We start from the raw sequence: 24318 nt of genomic DNA on the forward strand, positions 1-24318 counted from the left end.
TCACCTGACGAAACCACCGCTGGGGAATCGGATAGGGGTGATTCTGTAGTTGATACATTAGGCGAGACAAGTTTAAATTTGACTCTGTTTATGTATTTTCCCCTTTGTACAAGGTTGTAGGTAGAAATAATGCATATATTTACTGACATTAGCATGTTCTAGTAGGCTTCATGTATGTATGTATTACATGCTTTCTGTTTCAAACTGTCTGTAAGAAAATAGTAACATATTTAGAATTTAAAAAAGAAAGCTCCTCCTTGACAGTCCCAGCCAATCTGAGGGTGATCAATTTTTTCTTCCCATCCTGAAGGGGGAGTTATTGCAGCTTCTGGTTGGTGTAAGTCTCCCACCATTTTCAGGGAGGAAAGGGGGCGAACAATGCCCACAAATGTATGTTTGTTGGCATTCCTAACTTCTAAGACAAACCATACCTTTGAAATGCCCACTTTCCACCCATTGATGGGGATTTACTTTTGTTGATTTATCTACAGTTGTGGTGGAGTAATCTGCAGTAGAAAATGCACTTACACCTGCCAGTAATCCACTTGTGAATTATTGGCAGTCATAAAAAAGGTATTCTCAGTTAGAAAAAAGATCTTTATGAAAAATCGACACTTGTGAATAGGTCCCAGGATGTTCAGAGATGCTAGAAATATGCTACATAAAGAAATAAACCTGTATCCAAAGCATATGCAACCCAGTAGTGAAAAAGCTGAAAACATGTACTCCAATTGTACTACACAATAATATAGAAATGCATTAAATAATATGCATAATAAGCTAAGTGTCAGAAAATGTGCCTTTACTTTAACATACAAATCTGAATATGCTGTTTACATTCTGCAGAAAGCTTTTATTTCAGCTGTTCTCTACTTGCTAAACTGCACAGCACATTTATTCAACACTTACCCTTTAAGAAAAATAACGTTTTTAATAAAAATTGCGATTTAACGTTCGAATCAAACTCTAGGGCTTGACTTTTTGTCAAATGTGCTGTGTCCCGAGTAAATGTATTCTTTATTCCCTCGCACCATATGATTTCACTGTACTTAGATTGTTTTCTTTGCCACATATGCATAATGAGCATGTATTTATGAAAGAAAATGCTTGCTGCAGCTTACATTACGTGATCTAACCAGGACATTCCAGAATTTGGATGTTTCACTTCATAGAACAGCTCATTGATAAATAGTAAGAAACCAGACTGCAACCAGAGTAGGCTTCCATAAGGTTCTCATGAGAACCTTCATAGATGTAACGTCTTGTAATATGTTGTAGCCATTTCTAACTTACTTCATGCTGGCGTGAAAGTTTACCGTGGGAACTGAGGGTGAAGATGACAGAACATCAGAAGACTTACCATTGGACGGTGATGATGAAATGCACCTGTTTTTGCAACATGTTTAGCTGCTTTCTATATGGTACATGATCCTAGCTTGAAAGCTCAAGACTCTTTCCATGCATCCCTACCCTAGCATGCTCATTAGCACTTTCCTGTGCTAGCCTGACTTGCCATGAGCTACTGCTTACGGTCATTCCTTTAGTTTTTCCTTACTAACTGTGAGGAGACTATCTGTTTTATCCTGATCATAGCTACTGTTGTGATTCCTTCCTTCTCTTTCTTTATAAAAGGTTGCTACTGCAATTGTTAGGAGAACTCGGATGAGTCTCCAACACAACCCTTTATGGGGAGTTTGCTCTTCCATTTAGCTAAGTGAATCTGCTCCAAAATCTACTTGCTCTTTTCCAGAAAGAACTCTGTATGGGTTCTTGTTAGGGACGAATAGGTCATTAATTCACAACAGGGATATTACTCTGAATGGAACATGCTGTTTTATTTTTCTAATCTCTCATTATTTCTGTAATCAATTTGCCACTAATTTGAATAAAAGAACAAAAATTTCGACTTACCTACTAAATGAGAGAATAAAACTTTTAAAACTTTACCAATGCTCCCTTTATTGACTGAACTTCAAATGTAATTATCAATGTCTTTTGAAGTGTAGTGCTCCATTTGAAAACGGTGTAAAAAATCCAAAGGCCGAGAAAGGCACAGAACTTTCAGGTTCTCGAAGTAAGTTTAAGGGAACATAATTTGTGGAAATTTATGAGGGCTTTCTGCACTCACAGTAGGATACATAAGAGTCCTGTTGAGGCCAACTCAGCTTACTGTCCTTCAGCGCATTGTAACTTGAGTACCATAAATTGTAGAATAGTAAAGCCTCTTCTTTGAAATGCTTAGAAACAAAAGAAGTGCAGTTTGAAACACTTTGCAAAATAATTTATTAGGGTTATTGTTAATATTATTCTATAGGCGCTGAATGTTGAGATTGTCATCAACGGGTTATGGCCTCCACTCCCTTGGGTTTCTGCAGTGTTTCAAGTTGAAAGGAAGCCTCAAGTGCACTAATTTTCACTTTTGAATAAAGAATCTAGGGGCATATGTATGAAAAAGCCGTTTTGCGAGTCCTTAATAGCGATTTTTAGCAAATCGCTATTAAGGACTCGCAATATGCTATGTATGTAGGAATCGCAATAATAATTGCGATTCCTACATATTCCTTAATTGCGAATTGCAAATTGCGATTCGCAATTAAGGAATACCTTCCCATTCATTCCTATGGATCTAAAGGCCCATAGGAATGAATGGGAAGAAATTCGCAATTTGCGAGAACCCATTAGGTTCTCGCAAATTGCGAATGCAATTTCAAGGGTGCAAGGGTGTCAAAAGGACACCCTGTAGCACCCTTGAAATATGTATGTGTGCACATGTGGTGCACATACATGACCTAAGGGCATGTATGTGCGCCATATGGCACTTTGAAAAATGCAAAAAAGTGCATTTTTCAAAGAAATCGCAAATTACCATTAACCTGAAGTTGGTGCTAATTTGCAATTTGGGTGCTTCCTACATTGCATTTAAGGAATCGCAATTTGCGATTCCTTAAATGCATTCGCAAAATAGGGAATTGCAAATTTTGCAATTCCCTATTTTGCGAAGGCCTTTTTGGATGATACATCCCAAAAGGCTTTTTCCCTTTCTGAGAATCGTCCCGTTTCCGAACGGGAAAAGGGCTTGATACATATGACCCCTACTTTAGTTTTGTACCTTGTTACTACATTGAATGCTAATGTGGCAATGTGAAGACAGGCATTGAATGCACGTTATTATGTACAAGCATATACACAATTTCGTACCTAAAAACAGAACCGAGCCTAAAAGCTTGTCTTTGTGTCTCCATTTCAGTTACTAGGACCTAACACTCTGGACTTTGTGGAAACTGTGACCGCTGCATTTATCCCTGATACAGAAACCAACCGCACGGTCTTCATACCTGTCCTTGACGATGATCTTCCAGAGGCGGACGAGACATTTGTTTTCCTTTTAAGTTTACCGGTAAGAAGAAAGAGAGAAGAAATTACAATAAAACAAAGTTTGGGGGCATATATCCTAATAGGTGTACAGATAGGAGAAGTGGGATCTGCTCCACACATATGTTTTCCAGTGTCTCTTTGCCCTGAGTCAGCAGCTGGTAAATAGCAGACTTGGGAATCTGAAACCAGGAAACACTAACTACAGATGTGATAGAGGTGCGGGTGCGTCCAGCTGCTGTACCAACCTCGCTTGGCTTCCTCCCGCAGTATGGAAATAGCATCAAATGCTCCCTCCAGCTCTTCCCTCTACTCTTAGAGGCCCCTGCCATCTGTACCAGGGGCCAAATCAAAGCCTTGAATCCAAGAAGGTGGTGAGTAGATGCCTATTTGGGCACATTATATTCCCCAGAATAGGATAGATATCATGGTCGGACTGGGAACTGAAACCAGCCCCGGCAATCCGCTCAACCTGCCCTCAAGGGTGGCTGGGAGGTGCGAGTGGGAAGCACCACTCCCACTGCCACTTTTGTTACAGGCGGCCGTGCTGCAAAACCGACCACCCACAACAAAACTGACCCCTAGGGGTCCAAAACCGGCACCCACCCTTCTGGTCCACCGGGGAAATGCCCGGAGCCTGCTACGCCCAGTCTGGCCCTGATAAACAAACGGAATTGGACTCAGTGATCCTGGGTCTGCAATTTTGTCTGGGGAAAAGTACTCATAACCACACTACTTTGGTGCAAGGCCAAAACCTGGAAGTAGTTATTCTTGTTCCTTGTATGCCCATACAGAAATACAGAGAACTTGTAATAACGGCCTAAATGTATGGCTCTCCCCTTGAAATTATAGTGCAATAAAAATGCTAATAATGCAAACCTTTTGAATACCTTCCTGCTTTTGCCTTACAGGGCGGCTAGTTAATTTTCTTCACCATTAGACAACTATAGACAGGGCCACTGAAATTGTGCAATTGTGCAGCCGCAGCGTTTTTGCATTGTTATGGGTTTGTTGCATAATCCATCATCTGATGCATAATCTGCAGATTTTAACAGAAAAAATTGCTTCTAGCTCAAAAGTTTCAAACGTTACTAAAAACGCAGCAACACATGTTGCCACGCAGTCGAAGGCACTTTGCAAAGGTTGACTGGTCCCCTTTCTGTGGGTTATTGTAATATTTGGGTGTTAAACGGTACTAATGAGGTGCAACCTATGCCCAGACAGTGTTAACAAGTGTAAACATGAGAAAATAGTTAATACTGTCGCAGAATATGCCGCATTACGCCTCATAAATTGCCTTTTCTTACCTTTAATTTAGTCAGCCCTGTCGCAATATTTGGTCCTCCCCTGCCACATAATTCCAGTGGCCTTGACTAGAGGGAGTTGTGCAGGAGGAAAGGATTATGTTTATTTCACAATACTTAATGTCAAGGCACTTAAAACATGTCACACTGTTAATTATGAACTAGGGCGTTTTAAAGACTAGAGTGAAATTTAAAATGTAATTTCCACTTGAGGGTATGCACAATCCAGATTTTCTGACCTTTGTAAACATTTTTGGAGAAATATTTTCTCATTTCTCTGGTGAAGGTAAAATCTCTTACAAAATTAAATATTTATGCAGCTGCGCCGGGGAAACTATTAGCATGTCATTTTAACGTTTTGAATAATAACATAACTACTTCAAACTGTACACATTGATGTTACTTAATTTCAATGCCGCTGAGAGTTGGGAAAACAAGTTAATTAAATTCTAATGGGCATCCGTTCCTCTTGCAGGCATCTATATGCAGCATGGATGCCAGTTCGCCAAAATATTGGGGGTAGTGGAGCTGACATCACTTGGCATTCTCTTTGAATTATGACATCATTACTGAAAGTGATATCACATGACCTAGGACTACACATGACCTTTGGTTTTAAAAACAACACAGAAAGTGACATAACCAAAGTAAAGAAACTGAAATAATGTCAATAGTAATAAAATAACTTATTTGCTAAAGCAGGTCTGTTTCAGTGATCATCCTCATGTGAATTAGGCTACTGCTTTTAGGTGACAGCCATGATATAATGCAGATCACCTGCTTTGGTGCAATCATTTGATGGCCAGGTACAGTATCCATGCCTAAACACAGTAATCTTACTCCCAGGTTTAGTCTCAAATGACCAGATATCGTGTGCCCCAGTCACCATCCTATATGCCCAGAGATAGCCTCAGGTCCTAATTCACACTCATCCTGTTCCTAGGTATGGCATAAAATACTCACACTGATTTACAGGTAAAACAGGCATATCCACAGACTATAAAGAGCAAATGTTTCATGTTAGAAATTGGGTTTCTGGTTGGCAGAGGTATGCACCTTGTCCAAGCAGTAGCCACAATCCTAGTCAGGGTAAGTCAAAACACACACTAAGTTATCCTGTGCTCACCCTCTGGTATCTTGACACAAAGCAGTCAGGCTCAATTTAAGAGGCAATGTGTAAAGTAGTAGTGCAACACTTCAAATACTAACACAGCGAAAACACCACAAAAAGGCTCCACCCTAGGTTAGAAAAATAAAGCATATGATGTTATAAATAAAACAAGAGAAAAACAACAAAATCCATCAAGTAGAATTTGAGATATGAATTTTTAAAGAATAAATGCTAAATATTGCCTAGAAGCAATAAGTGCTTAACTGGATTATCTGGTCGTGTGGGACTAGGGTAAAGTCAAATGTTCAGGCTGACCACAATGGAGCCCGGACCAGATAAAGGAACCCACTTGGGCCCACTGAACCAAAGTAACTTGATTTGGGATGCATTGCCTTCGACAAAGATGCAAGGTGCAGCTGAATGTGATGCATCAATTTTAAGCCACTCAGTAGTCAAAATGCTTCAATTTTTCCACACAACTGCGAAGTGTGAGGCGCTGGTTCGGAATGCGATGCGGGCCTGCTGCTACCGCAGTAGGCAATGCATTATTTCCGAAAGAGATGCTCAGGTTCTGAAGGTGATGCGCCGCGTCTGCTCAATGTAACGACGAGGATGCGCTGGTTGTGACTCACACAGAAGTGAGGATGCACCGGTTCTAATATTGATGCGTGGGTTCTGATTGTAGAAGCATCTTAGGCCTCACTCCCAAGGGTCCAGGACTGGGGTAGCACCGCCTGGCAGGGCAGACTCGCAGCTTGTAGAGTCCCGATACAGGTAGTTGTCTTTGATATCCCTAAGACTTAGAACAGGAGGCAAGCTAGCAAACCCTTGAAGTCACTCTGGGTTCAAGTAATGCAGGTCCAGTCCTCCCCCAGTCAGGAGAACAGCAGGCAACAGTGCAGCCCAGTAAGGCAACGGCACAGCAAAGCAAGAGTCCAGCAAAGCAGCAGTCCAGCAGTGTGGCAGTCCTTCCAGTAGCACAGCAGTTCTTCTTCCTGGTAGAGTGGTTACCGGTCCAGAAGTGTACTGAAGTCATGGTGTCAGAGGTCCAGTACTTATACCAAGTTGTGCCTTTAAAGTGGGGGAGACCTCAAAGAAAGCTATGAAGTCCACAGGGGTCCTCCCTTCCTGCCCTGGCTCCAGACCCCAGACTCCCTACAGGGGGACATGCATTCCTTTGTGTGAGGATAGGGCACAGCCTAATCAGGTGTGTCAGCCCCTCCCTCCCATCCTGCCCAGGGTGGCCTATCAGGATGTAGATAGCCCATCAGTCACACCTAAGCACCTTTTGTGTGTGGCTGTGTAGAAGAAATGCACAAAACCTAGCTATCACCCTCCCCAGACGTGCATTCAGAGACATGCAGCAGGCAGAGAATGGCTAAAGTAAGTAAATGGCAACTTTCTAAAAGTAAGCATAGAAAATAATGATTGATGGAATGCTTGAATTAATCTCAGCCACTTGTAATCACTCAGTCTGGATCCTAAGCATTTGTTATTTTGCCCACCATGCCACCTTAGTTTGGACCCAGCTATATGCAAATCATTCTTCACCCTGTTCCAGTAGGAACAGTCCAGTCCAAACTGCCCAGCCAGGTCCTCCCTGAACCAGAACACAAGCAACACAGGACCGTTTTCTCCCTAGTTATGGGCTCATCAGCCAGGGATAGCTTGGTTCCAGTGACAAAGTCTACATGTAACTCATGTCTTGACATACCCATCCCATTTAGGGTGACACAATAATTATACAAAGCAGTGATGGATGGAATGCTTGAATTAATCTCAATCACCGGTAATCACATGTCAATCCATCATTATTTTCCACACCTTGCCACCTCAGTTTGGGCCCAGCTATATGCAAATCAGTCTTGACCCTGCTTCAATAGGAACAGCCCAGCTCTAACTGCCAAGCAACGTCCTAACGGAACACAAGCAACCCAGGACCGGTTTTGCCCTAGTTATGGGCTCATCAGCAGAGGACAGCTTGGTTCCAGTGACACAGTGTGCACGGTAATGATGTTGGGACATACCTCTCCTACTTAGGGCGACACAGTAATTATACAAAACAGTGATGAGTGGAATGCTTGAATTAATCTCAACCACTGGTAATCATTCAGGCCGCATCCCAATCCATTGTTATTTTGCACACTATGCCACCTTCAGCTAAATGCAAATAAGTCTTGACCCTACTCCAATAGAAACAGTCCAGGCTGAAATGCCAAGCCAGGCCCTCCCTGAACCAGAACACAAGCAACCCAGGACCGGTTTAGCCCTAGTTATGGACTCATCAGCTGGGTACATCCATTGGTAATCACTATCCTGGCTGATGAGGAGTGATACCCCGAAACCAGTCCTAGGATCCTTTTTTCCGGCCCAGGGATGACCTGGCCTGGCAGTTTGGGCTGGACTGTTCCCATAGGGTGCAGGGTCAAGATTAATTTGCATATGGTTGGGTCCAAACTGGAATGGTGTGGTAAGCAAGAAAGCGATGAATTTAAGCCCATATCTCTTACTGGGAGTGAGTGTTTGACATTGTTCAGAATTCCCTCCATCAATTGTTCTATTTGTGACTTTTAAAAACTGGCATTTGCTAAACTGTAACTTAAAATCCAACTTCACCATAAATTGTGATTTTAAATTATAGGTTCAGTGACACCAAACTTGAAAAGTCTATCTCTTCACGATTGAGAATTACACTTAAATGGTGTAATAAACTAATCTCAATGTTTCCCTATGGTAGAGATAGGCTTTCCAGTAGTGAAAAACTACATTGGGAGTTTTTCACTACCAAGACATGTAAAACTTAAATGTACATGTCTTGATTTTAAATACATTGCTCCATGCCCTGTGGGTCATACAGGGCCTACCTTAGTGGTGACATATATGTATAAAAAGGGAAGGTTTATCTTGCCAGGTCAAAGTGGCAGTGGTAAACTGCACATACAGGCTCTGCAATAGCAGGCCTGAGTCATGGTTAGAGGGCGACTTTAACGGGTGGCACAATGAGTGCTACAGACCCGCTAGTACCATTTCATTTACAGGTCCTGGGACCTACAGTGCATTTTACTAGGGGCTTATACGTAAATTAAATGTGCTAATTGCGGTTAAGCCAATATTACCATGTTTAGGGGAGAGAGCACAAGCACTTTAGTATTGGTCAGCAGTGGTAAAGTGCACAGTGTCTTAAAACCAGCAAAACAAGGCCAGAAAATGGAGGGAGGCAGGCAAAAAGTTGAGGAAGGCTGTCAGGTCTAACAATTCATGTTACAAAATACAAAGCATATATATCATGCTGGTGGTGAACATCTACCTGCCAAAACCAGTTCCAGCCATCAAAGCTCGAATGACCACAAATGTGGGTCCACATATTTCTTTTTAATTTAAATTGTGAAACTCTTTTGGCTGCAAGGTTGATATGTCCATTGGCACCCTGCAGAATGGATACATTAATGAGCATTGCTTCTTCAGCAGTGGTTTAGGGGGAGTCAAGCATCTTTATCAAAGATGGAAGTACTCTGTTTTCCCATACAGGGATTTTTTTGCAATCTGGTACTTGTAATCCTGAATTTATAATTGGTTCACTTGAACTAAAAGTACCAACATCCAAAGCGACATGATGTACTCAAACATAGGATTGGGAAGCCTGAGGGCGCTGACTATAACTTGCAACAGTTCTGCATCATGGTCTATGTGCTGCACCAGCACAGACATTATCTAATAATGGCCACATTCAGTTCTGTGCTATATCCCTGTGCAGTGCCTGCTTCTTGCTAGTGAACAGCTCAGGTTGGTTGCAATGCAAACCATACATCTAATAACCATTTTGTCAATCCTAAACCAAAGCAAGATGTAGACCCTGTGCTATAATTTCTCAGCACTGAACACCGTCTACACATTAGATTAATGCTGCAATATAAAGACAGTCGCCTATACCCTGGACCCTTTAACTGGGCAGGGGACAACAGCACGCTCTTTAAGTCGCCCAGCACTAAATTTAACTCAACTGATAAGCACCATACACTCAAAGCTAACGTTCCTTGTTGGCTTGTCTGTACCCAAAACCCTGTTCAGTCACTTTTATGAGGCTCCTTCAGTTATTTACAGCAGGAGACCTACACAAGCTGGTGCTCAGACCAGGTCAGGGGAAAGGAAGGGCAGACAAAGATAGGAGCCAGATATCTCAAAAACATGAACACCCACTGGAGCTCCGTGACGGGCACAGGAGCAACAGATTTTCATCAATCTTCACACATATTAAGTATTTGCATGGAAATTGGTCTTGTATACCTTTATATACAAGCAATACCAATTGGCATTGCATATGCGTTTTTATAGTTGTCTTCATTGGATGTGAAGATCGATGTTGTATCTTCCATTAGGTGCACTAAAAAGCAGCAAACTACTGTTGAACCGCGGCTCTGCTTGCAATGCTGCCTTTGGAGCAGGACAAATGACGAATCTACCGACTGCAAAACCAAAAGGCTCCTGTTGGTGGGTCAAACACAGAAAGGGGGAAGGGCTACAAACATGAACAAAGCCACTGCCAATGACACGAAAAGCATTCAGTCTTGAGCAAGGATTCGTTCTGTGGAGTGTTGCCTGCAATGCCGTCTCTTGATAGTTGGAGCTAATAAAAAATAAATACTTAATTTAAAATGTTTGACAACAGAAAAAGAAGATAAAATACTTCAGGAGGGGATCACCTTTGATGGACACCTTTCAGATGAATGAGCCGCAGACTGGCAGGGGTAACACTCAAGCAAAACTAAAGCACATTTTTTCTCACATACCGTAACCTTTCATGTACACTGGTGACAGGGTTTCAGCACACTCATACAACTGGCCTTAGTCTAATTTGCCAATTTGCTTGTGCCCCACAGTTTTGGAGATAGACAGACTGTCCAGTGGGTGAACAGGGCTGCCACAGTGGCGTAACATTAGCCCCCACAGTATGCGGGGGGGGGGGGTGACGAGCTCAAGTGGGCTTCCTCAGCGCAGTACACTGAGTCTGGGACCAAAGTAGTAGGTGGCGACCTGGGGGGAGGGGGGCAATCCATGCAATTTTCAGGGATGCCCCCTCAGTTTTGCCACTGGTCTCCCATTACAATACGTTACTTCATCAGACTGTGTCAGCAGTGTTTCTTGCTTATGTTGAGGGCTGCAGTGTCAACTCCTAGACCCTAGTCATGCCCCCTTTCCCTCTGGTGCTTCTCCTGGGATTCCCTGTGTTTCAGATCCTTGGGTAACTTCCAAACTGGTTTGTAAATGTGTAACATGCTCACAATATGTGGGCAATTAAGAAAGTTGCATTTTCTTCTGAACAATTAACACTGCAGGTCCAGCCTATCACTGAAAATTGTTCCCTGAGCTTGTTCAAATTGTGTTTCCTTTGTTGCTGCACGCTAGAGGAGCCATAAAATTAGGAAATTGAAGTAATGGGCTATTTTCCTGGAGTTTAGATGTTGACCGGGCATTTGTTACACCTTTCTCACCTCCCTCATACCTCTCACGACTCACTGTACGTTGTCAGGGGACAATAACACATCTATGTTTCAGAATAAGGGTTCAGAGTTTATGTGTGAAAATGTCTTCCGTGTTGACAATGATTGAGAAGGAAACTTCATTTTCTAACGGGTGTGCATGCTTTATGCCTTACCCCCATTGCTATGGAGTCATTATAAGGCTGTCGAAGTATGATAAATGGAGGCCAGAGTCTGTCGCAGACTCTTTGTTTCCCGCCAGAAATAGTTCTATAGAATTTGAATCAGATATGTGAAACTGGCCGTGAGTTACAATGAAGTGCACCACTGCCCCGGCTTCCGTGGGCTTCTGTTATGCATTTAAATACAATTGCACTTGCATATTACTTGATGGAAATTTTCACCCTTTCACCTCCTCTAGAATCCATCACCCAGCACGAAGCTTGGAACTCCAAGATCCGTCACCATCACAATCTTATCCAACGACAACGCCTTCGGGGTTATTTCCTTCAATATGGTACAGTTTTATTCTTTTCCCCTTTCTGCCTATATTCATTGAAGATGTGAATGAACTATTACAGTAAATTGTTCAATCTAAATCCTGTTTTTTCTACACCTACATTGAAATTATGAGCATAAAATGTAGCTTCTGGTGTAAATGATGAGAATTTTGGTCAGTACGGTTCTTTGGGGGGAAGTGAACAGCCCCGTATTCACGGGGCTGCAGGGGAAAGGGTTTCTATTTATCGATAAAATAATGAACATATCCTTTTTGTGAAATGGCAAAAAACCGTAATCACATTTTCCAGATTCGCATATGAAATTCTAGAGTAGGAGGGGCTGGAATGAATTCTGTGACTTATTTGAATCTATTTGCAGTGGCGCTCTGTGGCAATGTGTAGGCGCAGCAGGGGTCCGAGTGCTCGTTTTCTGCTAAGTCTGCAGAGCATGCGCCAACCTGCTGCGAGTTAGTGGACGAGCTACACATACAACACACCTTGGAAACATAGGAGTGACGACCAGCACTCATGTTTACAAGCAGAGCTGGTTGCAGCTCATATACTAACTTGTAGAGTTTCCGAGTCAGTGCGTGCGCCGTATTCAGCACAGTTTCAATGGCAGATGGCGCTTCGCGCTAGGGTGACCAACTGGTATTGGTGCAAATTCAGGACGGTGAGTGTAAAAATTCAGGACAAAGGGTCAAAATTCAGGACACAAATTCAGGACAGGAGGTCAAAATTCAGGACAAAACTTCAGGACAATAGGTAAGTTTTACAGACACTTCAGAGGAGGTCGTGCAGTAGTATATAAGTAAACCCAGCCATATCCAAACATATTCAACCATTTGCAAACTTATCCATCATGTATCCTTCCATCTATCATTTCACTCATCCATCCCTTCATCCATCCTTTCACTCATCTATCCATTATCCATCCAGCCACCCTTTCACCCTATCCATCTGTACACTCATCCATCCACTCTTCTACCCATCCATCCATTCACTCATCCATACAGCCATTTACCCTTTCACCCATCCGGCCATCCTTTCAGTTACTCATCCATCCACCCAGTCACTCATCCTTCCACCCATCCACCCTTTCAGTCATCCATCCATCCTCCCTTTCTCTCTCCATCGACCCTTTCACTTAGCCATCCTTCCTTCCTTCCATCCACCCACCCACCCATCCATCTACTCATCCACTCATGAATCCCTCCATTGACCCTATCACTCATCCATCCTTTCTCTCATCCATTTATCCTTTCACTCCTTCACTCATCTATTCATCCTTTTGTCCATCTACCCTCCCTTTCACTCACTCATCCATCCTTACATCCACCCTTTCACTCATCCGTCCATCCATTCACCCTTGCACTTCTCAATTTCATCAATCCATCCATCATTTCACTCGTCCGTCCACCCACTCATCATCCACCTTTTCATTCATCCATCCTTTCACTCATCCATCCACCCTTTTACCCATCCAGCTACCCTTCCACCCATACATACAGCCATTTACCTTTTCTCTCATCCATCCTTCCACTCACTCATCAATCCATCCATCCTCTCTCATTATCCATCTATTCAATCTATCATTCATCCATTCACCCTTTCACTAATTCATCCAGCCATCCACCCATCCCTTTACTTACTCACTCGACCACCTTTTCATATTAATTTTGAGCTGAGCCTTTTTGAGAAGAGGCCCATCAAGAACTTCACCCTTGCTGCAGGAGCCATTCCAGGACTAGGACAGAAGCCACCCAGGGCGGAGACAGGATCCACCACAGGGGGGACAGGAGCCATCACAAGGGGGGGGGCAGGAGCCGTCACAGGTGGGGGAACAGGATCCACCAGGGTGGGCACAGGGGTGGGCATGCAGTATTCTAGTATCATCTTGGTATCTTTCAGGGTGGGGTAGGGCTCCTCACCCCCTCCTGGACAAGACAACGAGAAGACAGGCTCTCTTTCCAAAATTTTAGTTTTGCCACCCCCCACTGTGATGTACAGTACTTAAAGGAGATACTCCAAGAGAACTGATTTAACTGATTGTCCTCCATACTTTGATAATCAGTGTGGGTGCGGTTGTGCCATTTCTTTATTTTATTACATTATAGACTGCATGTTTGAAGAACCGAGGTTTGCTTACAATTTAGTGACAGTAATTAAGCTCTGTGAAGAGAACCACGTGCTGCCTCGGGGTAATCAGGGCCGGTTCTAGGATGTTTGGGGCCCTGGGCAGAAAGGGAATGTGTGAGGCCCCTCTTAATTGCAGAGACATTACGCTTTCAGGGCTGTTTGAATCTGAATAGATGCCCCTGCGCCTGAAGCTGCAGCCCCTCCTCTCAGTCACCTTCAAACACCTCATAACAGCTCCTCAAGGGCTGAAGGTGTGAGGGTTGCCGTCCTGCTGGGCCTCTCCAATGCTGCTGGGTATCTGAGCTTTGGTACAGCATCGGAGTCTGTAACACCCACCTCAGCAGCATCGGAGTCAAGCAGGGAGGTGGGTGGAAGCTGTGCCGGCTTTAGGGTGGTGCGACCGGTGCCCGGTTAAAATTACGGACAAATGGCGTCCGTTAAAGAATCCTTCACGGACAACGGACAGACGGCCGAAATTACGGACTGTCCGTGGAATTTACGGACGGTTGGTCACCCTACTTCGCGCTTGTCTCCTTTGTAAGCGGGGGCACAGGCAAAAGACAGGACCAAGATGCGGGCCAGGGCTTTCCGTAAAGGCTCATGAAGTTGAAAAATCTGTGCAAATGGCATCTGTAAAAGTACCGTATGAAGATTTCTGACTTTTCCCTGTATTTCCGTAAATCGAGAAGAGATTAAGAATGTTTTCTGCTTTACAAAGGAAATGTAAAGAGTGGCAGTGGTGCTATTGAGGTGCATTTTCCATTCAATCTACTGATGTGTGTCTAAGGTTGCCTGTCTTTATACTGTTCACATCTCTTCCTATGTTTGTAAGCACCAGGAGTAATTAACAAACACTGGCAAAGACAATAGGTCTGGGCTCAATATGCATCAGTGCTTTAAATGGGAAAAAAGAAGTGCAGGTACTCATTAAAATGAGCTAGAGGTGTGGCAAGTGGGCGTGGTTGGGGCGGGGCTAAGGGCAAGACATGATGATACATAATGACTTCTATACCAGTTGCAGCACATATTAAAACAGAGAAATGTGTTTATGTACAGTATGAGGATGATATGTTAACATTTATATATATATATATATATATATATATATATATATATATAAAATTCACTGAAAAAACCAAAGGTTTCACACACGTTATAGTTAGGAATTAGCATTTAAAAAACCTTGCAAATTCACTGAAAAAACCATAGGTTTCACACATGTTATAGTTAGCTGGACATTTCACTCGTGAAAAACCAATGAAATTCCCCCGTTATAGTTAGTTCAGCTAACTATAACTCGCGCCCCCGCAATGCACTGCTGATGACGTCACATATTACATCACTCATGACATGGTCAGTGACATCACTCATGACATCACTGATGACATCTCAAATGACATCACTGATGACATCATCCAGTGAATGTGTATTTTTCTGAAAATTAAATATGTTTTATATATGTATATCTCAAGGACGATGGAAGAATAAATGGGTATATAAGTGTCTAAATGGATGATTTGTTTTTGAAAAATTGATTGTATAACTGACTGATTAAGTGTATCTTAGTGAAAACATGGCTTAGTGAGTAATGTTTAAATATTTAAATATCTTTATCAGTCTCTCACTTTGTGTATAAGTGGCTGCATGGGTTGGTGAGTAGCTACATGGGTGTTTATATAGGTTATTAGTTGTTTTTTTTAGTATCAGTGTGAGTGTGTATATGGTTCGGTGGGGGGTATTATGTACTGCATAGGTACATGAATGAGTGACTCACTGTTTGTATGTGTTGAAGACAGCATGTCTGCAGGACTGTATGGGTGGATGAGTGTGTGCATGGGTGTGTTAGTGAGTGAATGACTGTCTCAATAGTGTCTCTATGAGTAACTACATATGTTTTAAACTAGTATATGTGACTATTGGTGTATGTAACTGAGTATATGTGAGAGTGAGAGATTGAAAGAGTTCTTGTATGAATAAATATGTGTTTCTATAAGTGATTGTTTAAAAGACTAAGTATGTGTAAGTTCCCGTAGAAGTAAGTGTGGTGGTGTGTGTATAAATGTATATGCAAGTAAATGTATGTTTCTTTCTTTATTTTCATGAGTGACTATGTGTGTCAGTAACTCTGTGGATGTGAGGCATTGTGTAACAGGATGTATAGGTGTATGAGTACATATGATTAGTGAGTATATGTATGAGTGACTGTACAGGACTGTTGGTGAATGAGTGGATGTGTATGTGGATCTTAGAATTACTCAAGAGGTTGTTGTAACTGGTATTGGTATGTCCATTTTTTTGAAAATTTTAGTCTCTATTTTTGAATGTGTGTATCAAAGGTTATATTAGGGTGAGAGGAGGTCTGCCACTCTGTCACAAGGATGATGTCATCAGTGATGTCATTTGAGATGTCATCAGTGATGTCATGAGTGATGTCACTGACCATGTCATGAGTGATGTAATATGTGACGTCATCAGCAGTGCATTGCGGGGGCGCGAGTTATAGTTAGCTGAACTAACTATAACGGGGGAATTTCATTGGTTTTTCACGAGTGAAATGTCCAGCTAACTATAACATGTGTGAAACCTATGGTTTTTTCAGTGAATTTGCAAGGTTTTTTAAATGCTAATTCCTAACTATAACTTGTGTGAAACCTTTGGTTTGTTCAGTGAATTTGTACGTTTTTTTTAAATGCTAATTTTTGTATTATTTAATTTAAAAAAAATGTTTTTTATAAAAATAAAATTCCTATGTATTCATTTATATATTATCTGTATCTTTTTATTTGTTTTTGTTTTTTTTTAAAAATTTCAATTAGGATAAAGTTGAACAGTTTTTTTCATTTTTGCAATTAATTTTTCTCCACTTTTTTTTTTTTATATATAAATTCTTGGGGTGCGCGCTCTGAGCGCGCTCCTAGTACAATTTCGTAAGTTTTTTATGAATACCATTGTACGTTATTTACGTACGCATATATACGTCATAGTGCGCGCTGGGAGCGCGCACCCAGTACGTATGCGTATGTACGTACGCATGCGTGCGTGCGTCCTACGCGCTCCACGCGGTTTACTTCCGCATACGCTAAAATTACGCGCAATAACGGTCGCGTATACGCGTGTTCAACGTATGCGCTCTACGTACGCGCATATGACGTATGCACATGCGCTCCTACGCGTTCGCGCATACGTAATCACGAGGTGCGCGCTAGGAGCTTGCGCAGTGCGGGCACCTCGGGTATATGCATAATAAAACAGCACTTCTTATTGGTTATCATTACTTTCAGTTTCTGATTGTTTCAACACCACACCCAATCCCCTCATGGCAAGTCATGTGATCAAGAATCATCACTTTTGATTGGTTTGAAGTACTTTCAGTTCCAGATTCTTCCCAAACCACACCTACTCCCCTCATTATTAGTTCAGATTCCTTTGGAGAAGGAGCTATTCTGTTGTTGAGATACAATGGCTGAACAGCAACCATCTTCAGACAGTGACCAGGACACTCTTGAGAGGCAGAGGAGCAGGAAGCAGAAAGACAGCTTTATATGGCAGTTTTTCACTTTTCCAGAGGGACAAAAAAAGGTAAATGCACCTAAAGTTACATGTGTACTTTGTCAAAAAGTCTTGTCACGTGGGAATCCTAACAAGAAATATTCTTTTAGCATTCACACTATGTTGAGGCATGTTGACAAAATGCATCCAGTGACTTTTCGTCGAGCTTCTGGAGCAAACCCTCCACCTGCTCTACCGACGACATCTGCAGCAGCTCAGCCGAGCACATCTTCGGCAGCTCAGCCGAGCACTTCTTCTGCAGTGGTGCCTTTGCCTTCTTCCACACCTCGTTTTGGACCACCTTGTTTTGCTAGGTTGTCCACACGCTGCACTGATTGCGGTAAACTTATTTCTGTGTGTAAGACCAGTCTTGATCTCATTCAGAGAAAATTTGATGCCCATGAGTGCAGTAGGCCATAGATGTTTTTTCTTTTTTTTCGTTTTTCTCTTCCTGTTTCCCTCCATTAACTCAAGGGCTCTTTTAAGAGCCACTTATAAACTAAACCCCAAAAATTTTTTGGGGGGGGATTTTTTTAAAAATTTTTTTGTAGGTGCGCGCACCCTGCGCGCACCCAAGGTTTTTTTAAATTTTTTTTTTTTTTTTTTAAATTTAATGTACAAAAAGAGGTGAAGAAATGGAAGCATGAAAAGGGAGGATTGAGTAATACTAATATTTTTCACTTATTTTTTTTTTTAAAAAAAAGAAAATTCGAAAAAAAAAATTTTTTAAGTATTTTGCAAGGGAACAGAATTTTTTTTTCATTTTTTCTTTCCAGTTCTGCAAAAAAAGAAAAAAAGTATTAATATTCAATCATACATTACAAAAAGCATTACATATTTTTACATATTTTACAAAGCAATTTTTTGCCCTTTTTTTGCTGTTTTCAGAATTTTTTATTTTTCACTTAAAATAGTGAAAACAATTGTATTCATCATTTAACAGCGGGCAAAAAAAAAACAATCTGAAAGATTGCTTAAAAAAAGCCCTAAAACTTTCCTCACTAAAATATACCTTGTTAGAAATATTACATATATATTACAAGTACTTCTCTAGATGAATACAAATTTTCTAGACAAACCGTCTTTAAACCTTGTCGCAAAAGCACACATGCCAAAATAATTTCTGTCAAAGGAGTCCACAATTGTTTTTATTACTTTTCCTTTAGGCCAAATAGTAATTTCAAAATCCTTTTTAAGGGATATCTTCAATTATAATCCTTTAAAATTACAAAAAATGCTTTCTTCAGATTCAGTTTTTAGTTTTCAAAATTTAGGTTTCAGAAAAATTAAGTAAGAATTGGGTAAATCATAAGGCAAACGTTGCTTGAAAATCAATTGGGAATCATTACACAGTGTCCAGCCTTTTTCACATTTAAGATAAACTGTGTAATGCCCAGAAGTTACAGTAGGTCCTTCATGAAAAATTATTGCAACTGTAACAAAAGTTTTTCCAGAAATTGATAATTGCTGTCCTGTAAACTTCTTTATTAAAGTGTCCAATTTTGAACCATCAGCTCTACAACGTTGCATCATTAAAATTACATACTGACCATATTTCTGTAAAAATAATGTGGAAAACATGTCTGATTTACATTCAGAACATTCCATGTTGTGATTGGCATCTTTAACTAATTTTCTAAAAGTCACTGATTTACTTTGTGGTAATGGTAAAAATATGAACCTTTCTGAATCAACATTACTACTACATGTGTTCATACAGTTTTCACAGCAATGTTCCCGTTTGTAAGAGACACCAAATAAGTTTTCTACTTCTACTCCTTCATCTTCTAGTACACTCAAAATATATATTAAGAATTCCTGTGCATCTTGCTGGACATTTTCTTTAAACTGGGTAGAACCACAACATACATCTAAAAGATTTCTAACATCAGTAGCACTTTCTATTTCAGTTTTATCATTACTCAGCTTCTCATAAAGGAGACTCAGCAGAGAACACAATCTTTTTCCATGATTTACTATTATCTGTTCTAGCAACTTTTCAAGATAAAATACAACATTCAGCACTACATTTGCATAGCAGTTGACACCAGAGCTATTTTCAAAATGGCAACCAACAACCTCTTCAACACTGTCCTTTTTCTTTTTCCTTGCTATCACATCACTGTCCATTTTTTTTTTGTTCTGTTCATCCACATTACAGATATTCTCAAATCTCCTTTTCCGACAAACAACATGTTTTTCAATCACAGGATACTGACCTAAATGAGGAGCATAGGTTCTTCTTAATCTATTATACTCCTTTACACAGTTTGTATCAGCACTAACTTTTGAGTCATCAAAGTCTATCATAAATAAACCAGATAATGTTTTCACTCGTGACAAAGCAACATATGCCATACCTTCTTTGAACACAGTAGAACCAATGTTTACAAAAGCACTATCTACAGTCAATCCTTGAGACTTGTGAATAGTTACAGCATATGCTAGAGAAAACGGAAACTGCTTCCTACGTACATGTAAGTCTTTCACAAGCATGAAACGAACTGAACAACGACAAATGTCTTGAACTTCTTCTATCTGATCAAATTTTATTTTTAAACATTCAATTCCTTCTTTTTTCTGATAATTAATAAAACCCACAACTCTTCCCATAGCTCCATTCACTAAACCTTTTTCTACATCCAAATTTCTCCTTAAAATCACTCGACAATTCATGCAAACATATAGATTTTTTTCTAATCCAGCTGTTTTGGAAATATTCTTCTCTAGTGAATCCAATTTATTTTTCAGTTTGCCTGTTAATGTAAAAGTAATTCTTTCATGCTGAATTTTGTCCTCTGCTTCCATTTTCTTAATCTCTTCCTTTTCCAATTTCAAAAGTTCCTCATTGAATATTGAGCACTCACGTAGTGTTGGCATTAAGCAGATTACAGTATTTTTTTCTGCAATGTTCTGGTATATTTTCTCTGCAACTATTTCTTCATTTGGAAATAAGTTATGTAGCAACCGACTCTGTAATGCTTTTTTGCCAACTTCTGTGAGTAGTCCAATTCTGATATCTTTCAGAATATTTGCATAATCTTCGTCGTTTGCTTGTCTCATATTGGTAGTGAGTTCTTTGTACTCAAAGAATGACCAAATATTCGCATTACCAATGCTTCCTAATGACTTCTTCGTGTCTTCATGTGTCACAGTATTAAACACTGGTTGTCCTTTAACTGGAGTGAGCTGTAAAAGATCTCCAAAAACTATGACGTGTTTACCTCCAAATAACACGTCATAGTCTCTCTTAAGAATTTGTTGCATTCTTAAATGCACAAAGGCAAGCATTAAATTTGAAACCATGCTCACCTCATCAATAATGAGAACTTGCATCTTCTTCAACACTCTTGAAACTTCGAGGCATGCTTCTCCAGTTAGCTTGTGGTATTCTATTTTGTTCTCATGCTCCACTGGTAACATTAGCAAGCGATGTAAGGTAATTCCTTTTATGTTATAGGCTGCTAACCCAGTTGGAGCAGTTACCACACAAGACAAATTTGAAGCTGTTTTTTGCTGTAGGTAGCTTCTGATGACTTTTATTAAGAAACTTTTACCAGTTCCAGCTTGTCCACTCACATACATCCTGATTGGTTCAAATGATGTGCATGAGCACTCTTTCTTTTCATGTAGTAATCCATGATCAATTTTTTGGATGACTTCTTCATAAATTTCTTTTTGTTCTTCATTCAGTTGTTGTTCCAGATTTAGTAAGTCGATTGAATCTTCCTGTGCTTGATTCATAGCCGTTTCTACTTCAGTCATGGCTACTGCAGCTTCATTTTCTATGATTGGTTGTCCTAAGGGATCTTGACTAAGTGTTCCTGAACTTTGGCTGTCTTGAGCACTATCTCTAGCTACTTTAGCTGCAATTTTTGCTTCCTGTTCATTTTCTTCATTTAACATTTGGACATAAGTTGTGAAAGTACTGCATTCTATACTGTCTTTGCTAGCATTAAAAGAATCTTCATAGCTTTGAAATTCTCCCAGTAGTTCGTCCTCTGAACGCCATGGTTTAAACAGCTGTAAAAGAGCCAAGTAGTAAAATTCCTTTTTGTCAGTAGTTTCGCAACTGAGCTTCCTGTGATTTATCAAACTTCCTTTTGTTTGCTTCACCAAACATCCTTCCTCACCAATGACTTTATATTTTCCATTGTTGATGTCTTCTGTGGCTTTCCGTGAAAAAATGTAGTTCTGCAGCACTTCATAGAGACACATGTTCTCAAGATGATGACTTCTCTTTGGGTAATATGTGTCCAACATGTTTGATTTCAAAATATCTGTACTTTCTGGGTCATTCTCGGCCAAATATTCAATTTCTCCAACAGATTTCAGTACCCGATTTCTCATTCCTGCAAGGCCTAAGCTTACCCAAATTATTCTTCTGGATTTCGAGTAAAGACTTGCAGATGATAACCTATCTGAGCATTCATAGGATCCAATTTCTCGATGCGATAACATCTTTAAACTGAAACTGTACAGCTTCTTACTGACAGTCTTCTCGTGAGAAATCTCTTCCCACATTTCCTTCAATTCTGTTTTCTCAGATTTAGTGATGTAAGATGTCACATACCGAGCAACAGCAATAGAATTGTCTGCCACATACTGAATATCCATGTTAGCATTCCACATGGATAAAATGACTGGGTTGAAGTCATTTATAAATTTTGACTCTTCATTTCTTTTTAGGTTGTAGGTATTTTTGGGAGAATTTCTGGTTATAGTATGTCGCACAGCTGACATAAAACTGTTGACTCTTCCTTTTGAAAGAACAGGTCTAGGAAATCCAAATCGACACTTTGTGTAGAATTTATCTTTGGTCTTGTACTTCCATCGACAGTATTTTCCACACCGATGACTTTGGAAACGTAAAACTTGTTCTTTTAACTTTTTCTCTTCTGTGCTTTTAGGTATAGCACATGTTGCATATTCTTCAATGAAAGATAACACTGCTTCATCAGTATCTGTTCCAAACTTTGGGGCATCCTTGATCCACAACAGCATATGAATATGAGGAGCACCTCTTGCCTGGTACTCTTTTCTCCAAAAGAAATCCACTACTTCTCCAAGAGGTGGATTTTTTTTATTGCAGATGAAGGACATCATAGCCTCAAATCTATGATTGAAATATCTGCAAACATTAACTGGATCCAATGAGCACAGTTCTCCAGCTGTCTTGTATTCAATGTTTTTAATGTTTGAATTTGCCTCTCGTAGAAAATCCAGTAAATCATCCCAAGCGTACTCGGCACAGCTTAGGGTTAGAAACCATGTAGGAGTTCCTAAATTCCGTAACATGCATTTTAATTCACCATGGCGTCGGTACCAATATTCATTTGTCCCACGCTGACAAGACATCAGATTGATCAGTTGTGTTTCCAAATGATCATCTTGGTGCTGCACTTTCTCCATAAAATCCTTAGCAGACACATTTTGTAAATGTACTCCACTTTTTAAAATGTGATTTACTGCATAAGCTAATGCAGACAAGTCGCTTTCAAATAAAAGATGGAACAAATAAGGAATACTTTGACGAAATCTTGGATCTTCTGCATATAGTCTTGTAGTCCGATACTCAGAAGCTGGAATCTGTTCTGGACGATCATCGTATCGTCCTCCTTTTCCTGTAGGAAACAGCTGGGGAAAACCTCGAGCTTCCAAGCTCTCCTCCCATACACTCACGGTAGTTCCTTTTGCTTTCTTCATCTGAAACAGATCAATAGTGTCTCCCATAACTTCTTTTGAATGAAGAGGATGTATGCTAAAATGTTCATAAATTTCTTCTTCCTTTGACTTGTCCACTTTTTCAATTTGACCAGGTGGTGTTTCTGTGTCTTCTTGTAAATCTTCTTCTTCTTCATCTATATAAATTGATTCATACCATTTATTATTTTTTTTCAAATACAAATTTGCTCTTTGTACTTTTCGTACATCCACCAGCTCCTGCCAAATCTTCTTATTCTTTGTAGGTACACCATTAACCAGAATTACTAATGGTTCAGTTTCCAAAGTATCTGCATCAATAGTTTCCATATTTTTTTTCAAATCCAAGGGCAAATACACCACTCTTCCTTTTAAACCTCTCAGTAAATCAGAAGGAGGTGATTTACCAGTTTTGGGCTCCATACGTACTATGGTCTGGAATGGATGAACACATTGAATGAGTATAGACTCATATGTATTTAATTCAGAAAGTTCCGCAGGAATAGCATCCAATTCTAAATTATTATGTACAGCTCTGGTCGGCATTCTATTTTCTTCTAACTTATTATAACAGTATTTACAAATACGCTGATCTTCACCCAATTCAAAACAATTTTCAAGAAATATATATGTTGCAAAATCCTTCCACTTATAATTATCTTCATTTTCACTTTTTTTATACAGATCAACATTCCTTGTTTGAATTTTATAATGACTTCTGCGGCAACAAATACAAGTAATATTTGGTCTTTCATTAGAGGTGATAGTACATTTTGTCATTTCATCCTCAAAATTTTTAGTAATAATGAGTTCTACATTCTGTTCCTCATTTTCCTCATTTACTGTGTCCTTTTCTGCACTTTCTTGTTCTGGACCAAAGTAACAAAACTGAATCTCATCAGTAACCTTCACTACATCTGATACAGATCCACGGAACAGAGCATTATTCAACTCATTCAACTTTACTGCTGGACTTTTAGCAAAATACAATGTTCTCACAAACTTTCTCATTTCAGTATGATGAACAGCCAGCATCCTAAAATGATGAAAAACACTTTTACACACTTTTCTAGATAGACAAGCCAGAGAATGTCCCTGCAAACCAGTACTTTCTCTCACTCTGCATGGATCTAGTGTTTGAAGCACCTTCATCTTCTGTTTTA

The 24318-nt window shown here is 40.2% G+C and overlaps 1 protein-coding gene across 1 annotated transcript in view; it reads left to right on the top strand.

The window, feature by feature from the left end:
* Positions 1-24318, top strand: part of ADGRV1 (adhesion G protein-coupled receptor V1) — a 1990932-nt gene that overhangs the window by 110299 nt on the left and 1856315 nt on the right. The window contains exons 3-4 of the mRNA XM_085632468.1: positions 3248-3397; positions 11686-11781. Of these exons, the coding sequence (XP_085488594.1) occupies positions 3248-3397; positions 11686-11781 (246 nt within the window). The remainder of the gene's footprint in view (positions 1-3247; positions 3398-11685; positions 11782-24318) is intronic.

Source organism: Triturus cristatus, chromosome 2_1 (genome assembly GCF_964204655.1).
Source record: "Triturus cristatus chromosome 2_1, aTriCri1.1, whole genome shotgun sequence".
NCBI classification, from domain to species: Eukaryota; Metazoa; Chordata; class Amphibia; order Caudata; family Salamandridae; genus Triturus; species Triturus cristatus.